The 6,019-nt window shown below is 52.0% G+C and overlaps 1 protein-coding gene across 1 annotated transcript in view; it reads right to left on the bottom strand.

Annotated features, from left to right (window-relative positions):
* Positions 1-751, bottom strand: part of SMS (spermine synthase) — a 51,656-nt gene extending 50,905 nt beyond the window's left edge. Inside the window, exon 1 of the mRNA XM_024115272.2 lies at positions 442-751. Coding sequence (XP_023971040.2) covers positions 442-490 — 49 coding nt within the window. The 5' untranslated portion in view covers positions 491-751. The remainder of the gene's footprint in view (positions 1-441) is intronic.
* Between the last annotated feature and the right edge of the window lie 5,268 nt (positions 752-6,019).

Genomic DNA, 6,019 nt, shown 5'->3' with positions numbered 1-6,019 from the left:
CGGGGGGAGGGGGGCAAGGCCCACCGAATGAGCCCCTCGCACGCCCCCCGCCCCAGGGGGGGGGGGCCGCGGCCACCCGGACTCTTCCTCCCGCGCCCAGGGCGCGAGGGGACCCCCGGCGGGGGCGGCCGAGCCCGCGTAGGGCGCGGGTGGGCGACCTGGGCCCCGGAGGGCGGCCCGGTCGGGGTAGAGGAGGGAGCCGGCGCGGCACCCCCGGGCCCCGCGCTACCGCCGGGATGGAGTGCGGCGGGAGCAGGAGCGCGGCCTCCACGCGGGCGCCGGTGCAAGCGGCAGCCCGGGAGACGCCAGCGCCGGGGCCGGGGCCGGGGCCGCGCCGCCGTCCGCATTGTTCGGCCCGCGGCGCGCGCCCCGCCCGGCCCCGCCGGCCCCAACCCGCCCGGCGGCGGAGCGACGGGGCAGGTGGCGGGCGCGCACCCTCACCTTTGGCGCCGAGCATGAAGTCAAGGGTGCTGTGCCGTGCTGCTGCCATAGTGAGGCGAGGCCCTGGGCCATGCCTGGGGGAGGCGGCCGGGGAGACTGGGGGGCCGCGCGGCGTGTCAGGCTGCGGCCGGCTGGGAGTGCGCCGCGCCGGGGAGGCCGAGGGTAGGAGGTAGGAGGGACCGCCGGGAGCCACCCGGGGCGCGGGGGCGGGGTCGGGCCCGCCTCCGGGAGGGAGGAAGCGAGGACGCCCGCAGCCCCGAACTCCGAGCGCCGGGTGTGAGGCCGCGCTAAGGCAACGGTGGAAACGTGGGCGCCGTGCTCCCCGGCGTGCGTCACCAATGGCCGCGCCCCGCGCCGAGGATCGGGCGGGCGCTCCCGCCATCCGTTAGGTCACCTTAGGTTTAAACCACGCAGCACGACTTCCGGGGGGCCCACCCCCTGCACTTCCCCCAGACCGGCCCCCCGAGCCCAGGCCCCTCTGATTTCCTGGCCAAGCCAAGAAAATAAATTGCTGGGATCCACCCTGGAGTCTAAAAGTACTGCCGCCCTTTCCTTAACTCTTCAAATGCTACAATTTAATCTATTAGAATTGTCATTTACATTATCTATAGCCAGGGCCGGCTCTGCGTTTCGGCACAGAACAGAAAGTTCTTGGGTATTCAAGTTAGTTGCCTACGTTTTTGCGATAAATGGGAATGGGGAAGAAGCAAGTGAGAGGAAAACGTTGTTAATGTTGACTTGAGAAACTACAGCTTCTAGAGATGCTCGTCCACCACTGATGTCTACATTCGTGGCAGTGAACCTTTTCGCTGTGAGCTTGTCTTTGACTTCGAGGTTGTAGCTGGTGATCAACAAGATGTGACAAAGGAGAGAACATCAGTGTCTGGGCACTAAAGCCCTCTTTATGACACTGACAGTATCACTGGGCAAATGCCTCCATCACCTCATCAGTCCTCTGTGCCTCTCTAGGTGTTCCCAGGCTCCTCAGGAATTGCTGTAATGGCTGGACAAAGTCTAGATCAGTGAACTCTTGTACCTCCACGAGTGCAGGAGGAACCTAGATATTAAGCTTAATCTCTCCTGCAAACAGTCCCTAGTGGCTGTTTCGCTGAGTCCTTCACCTTTCCACAGGAACTGGGCAGTGTCTTCACAAGTGTCCTTTAATAGACCATCCTGTTAAGAACCGGGGCCCCTTTTCAGCGCCCACATTAATTTTCTCCAGCCCAGGCCACCTGTTTGTTGCCCTGCATGTTTTCCTTTCTTCTGTGGATCCCAGGGTCCTCAATTTCCATAGCTCTTCTGCTATCTCAGCCTTCAGTCTCTATTCTTCAGACCGCAGCTCTTGCTTGCTTCCTGGGATGCTCTCCAGTCTGGCCATTCCTCCGGAGTCAGGTCCCGGGGAACCCAGTTGTCCTTGTCTGCCACATTGCAGGGGCAGCAAGGCTCCACAGGCCTCCTCAGGCTCAGAACGGCCCTGCACTTGGTTTAACTTTCTGCTCCCGCTGTCTTGAAATTGTGAATGATTTTTGAACAAGGGGCCCCGTGTTTTCATTTTGTACTGGGCCTGCAAATTATGTAGCCGGTCCTGCTCAGCAGCTTGTGTTCTCCAGGGCAGGTGGCATTGGCCAGCGATAGTCCCCTGCCTTGCTTCTGCAGGTGCAAAATAGACGGAGATAAAAGTCCCTGAGGTACTCTGCCATTAACTAATCAGAAAGCCACAACAAAACGCTAACCCTTCATAATGTTAGCATAGCATCAGAGATAAATGGGCCTTGAAATGGAGCCGGCATTGTTGGGTAATTTTAAGCATGTTCACAGTGCCTATATTACCTACCAATGACACAATCCTGGCGAGACTGTTACAGGTAGGACATGGACAGGAATCAAGGGCTTGAGGCCTTTTTAAATACCTCCATCTGGGCTGTGAGTACCTATTTGGATTCTGGAACATGTTCTTTTTGCCTGGGTTTTATAATCTAGGCCCCTGGCTTCAAGGCCTGTTAGAGGACGAATAATCACTTTGTCTGTGGGAATTGCCTGTGTTAGAGTTGACCAGTGTATCCTGTGCAGCTGTTATCACATCAGAGAATTCAGCAACTTATCCTGCAACAAAAAAGCAGGAGAGACTTACTCAACGCCAGCCTGCATTTCCTCATCAACAAAATCTTGGCAATGGTGAAAATGTAGATATCATGGATTAATGTCCTCTTGCCTGCCCTCGTCTCCTCTTGGCCCAAAGGAGGCCTGAGACAGAGAAAAGCAGTACCTGGCATCCAGCAGGAGCTGGCCAGGTGCCCTCCTGTTGAACATAAACAATCCCCAGAACCCTGACATCAGACAAGGCCACTCTGTGACCAGGATGGGACGGAACAAAAACAAGACCACTCCGTAATCATGTCAAAACACGGACAAAGCAGGAACTTGTCCAAACCACCAAAGTCACCCACCCAGCATCCCTGGGTCCTGGCTCCTAGGAGTGACTGCTGCTTCTTCACCAATCCTAGCCTTTGTCTGGTGTTCCCCGCTTCTCCGGTAAGATGACTGAGACGCCTGATCAGGACTCACCCCTGCTTCCTGACAGCATCCAATCCAGAGCGACACCCGGCTTCCTTAAACTCTCCCCAAAGCACCAGACACAGGCCCCACTGCTACGTGTGGTCCCTCCTGACCCCCTCTCGCTGTGATGCCCCGCGGGTCCCCATGGTACACCGCTGTTCCATTGCAGGTGCTCCTGAGGGGGGGCGGTGGGAGTGGCTGGAGGGCGGTGAAAATAAGCTGAAGTCAATACTTAGAGCGGAAAAGTGACCTCTTGGCAAAATCCTACTCGATGTTAGATATTACTCTTATCCAAAACTCACATTCACATGGGCCCATCTGCTTATTGGCAGTCAGGCCAACTTGCACGTCTGCAACAGTTTTTAAAAACTCAGAGAAAAAGCCACACTGTCCTGCACAGTTAGCAACAATAACTACCTCCTGGGAAGAAGAGAATGGAAAACAGAAAAGATTTCTGTTAAAAAGGAGAAGACAGTGGCGTGGCAGGGAAGTTGGGGTGCTATCTGGAAACTTCCCCAGCTGGGAGAATGCACAGGCCATTCTATGGGGCTGCAGTCCAAACCTCTCTTGTGAAGAGAGGTGGGGGGGCGAGGCAGGGGTGAGCGCTACCCAGTAGCCGTTTGTTCTACTGTTTTGTTTTTGGCTTTTTCACCAGTTCACTTGGGACCCTAGGAGACATTCTGCCTCCCTGCCCCCTGTGTGCAGCTGTGGTGAAATCACTTCCTCTCTTAAAAAAAAAAAAAAAAAAAAAAAAAGAACTGGCCTTAGCTGTTAGGGTTACAATGTCTGACAGATATATGGATCACTCCCCCACCATTTCTCAGATGAATGTGGGCCTGGCCTAGCTAGTTAAACACGATTTAAATTTCTGATTATAAAGAGCATATAACCGAGAGGGGCCTGGAATCTTTGATACAAAGATTCTCAACTTCGGCTGCACACTGGAATCACCTAGGGAGCTTTAAAAGCTATTGCTGCTGCCTGGGCCCAGACTCAGGTACAGCTCAGGCATTGGATTGTTGAAATAAATATATAAAAACCCAGGAGATTCCAGTGCAAAGTGAAGAGTGCCGCTGCCAAACCCCAAAGCAGTGTGAACCCCAATAGATAAAGCCATGAGGCTGGCTCTGATACGAGTAAATAAATACATTTTAAAAGTGAGAAAATAACAAGTGTTGGCGAGGACGTGGAGGAATTTCTGGTGGGAATATCAAATGGTGCAGCCACTGTTGAAAACAGTTTGGTAGTTCCTCAAAACGTTAAACAGTTACCATGCAACCCGGCAATTCCCCTCTTGGGTGTATACCCAAGAGAATGGAAAACAGGTGTTCAAACAAAAACTTGTACACAAATGTTTACGGCAGCACTATTTACAATGGCCAAAAGGTGGAAACAACCAAATTTCCATCAACAGATGAATGGGTAAACAAAATATTTTCAGCCACAAAAAGGAATGAAGTACTGATACATGGCACAACATAGGTGAACCTCGAAAACTTTATGCTAAGTGGAAGAAGCTAGTCACAAAAGGACAAATACTGTATGATTCCACTAGAAATGTCCAGAATAGGTAAATCCATAGAGACAGAAATCAGGTTAGTGCTTGCCAGGGGCTGGGAGAAGGAGGGAAGTGAAGCGACTGCTTAATGGGTATAGGGTTTCCCATTGCGGGGGATGAAAATGTCTTGGAATTACATACAGTTACCCCAAATTGTAAATGTACTAAATGCCGGTGAATTTTTCACCATAAAATGGCTACTTCCATGTTATGTACATTTTACCTCAATTAAAAAAAAAAAAAAAAAAGGACATGTAGCCAAACCAAGTTTCTAAGGTAAAGCTGTATAGAAATTTTTATTAAGTGAACTTCATCACCTATAGCAAATTCCAAGTAAATGCCTGATGGGGTGGACTTAAAGTGAGATGTTTGCAAAAAGGAGCAGAATTGAAGGCAGCTGCGAAACCAGCCTCATGGTTGTGGTTTTCCCAGAAAGAAGCATTCTTCAGCCTCTCAGCCTCGAATGATAACTTATTTAATCCTTATAATAGCCCTAAGAGGTAGGTGCAATTATCCCCATTTTACAGATGGATGAACTGAGGCACAAAGAGGTTAGGTAGCTAGAAAGTGCTGGGGTCAGGACTCAAACCCAGGCAGGTGGCTCCAGAGTCTGGTAGTCACCCCTTCATGGTGCTGCCTCTGATTGCCCTGCCTGTTGCCTCAAAGTGTCCCCACTTCTATAACTCCCCAAACCCGAGGTGTGTGAGTCTGCCCGCCTCCCCATCACGGAGTGTGTGATGGGAGAGGGTGTCCTGCCCCCCTCCTCTTTGGAGCCATTGCCTATCTCCACCAATTTCTGGGCTGAATCCCTACCCAATCTCTTACTAGCTGTGTGACAGTGAATAGGTGCACCGACCTCTCTGTGCCTCTTTCCCCTCTCTGTAATATGGAGCTAATAACAGTAGAGTTGTTGTGAGGATTAAATGAATAACTATATGACAAGTGTAGAGGGCAGTATCTGACACATGACAAGTATTCAATAAATGGCTATGCTGATGAGGATGTTTGATATTATTACTAAGGCACACCCTACTCTGGGCACTGAGCTCCTTCAGGATTCTTGACTTTTCATCCTTGGGTTCCCAGTGCTTAGCACTCTGCCTGGCGCACAGCAGGCGCTCCATATCTGTGTCCTTTGAAATGAACTGAGGAATAGAGCATCATGCTCAACACCCCAAAGGACCCCAAGCAGAGACCCAGTTCTCAGGAGTCCTATGTCGAGAAAGGGAGATGATGGTGACAGCCAACCCACTCTGTTCCCCACTCTGGACTTCCGCACTCTCCTCCCAGTCATTCAACTCATACAGTTGGCCCTCCGAATCCGTGGGTTCCGCACCTGTAGATTCAACCAACCTCAGATTGAAAATATTAAAAAAACAAATTCCAGAAAGTCCCTAAAAACAAAACTTAAGGGCTTCCCTGGTGGCGCAGTGGTTGAGAGTCCGCCTGCCGATGCAGGGGACA

The sequence above is a fragment of the Physeter macrocephalus genome, chromosome 21 (assembly GCF_002837175.3).
Source record: "Physeter macrocephalus isolate SW-GA chromosome 21, ASM283717v5, whole genome shotgun sequence".
In the NCBI taxonomy this organism is placed as follows: Eukaryota; Metazoa; Chordata; class Mammalia; order Artiodactyla; family Physeteridae; genus Physeter; species Physeter macrocephalus.
This window is presented reverse-complemented; position numbering and strand designations above follow the sequence as displayed.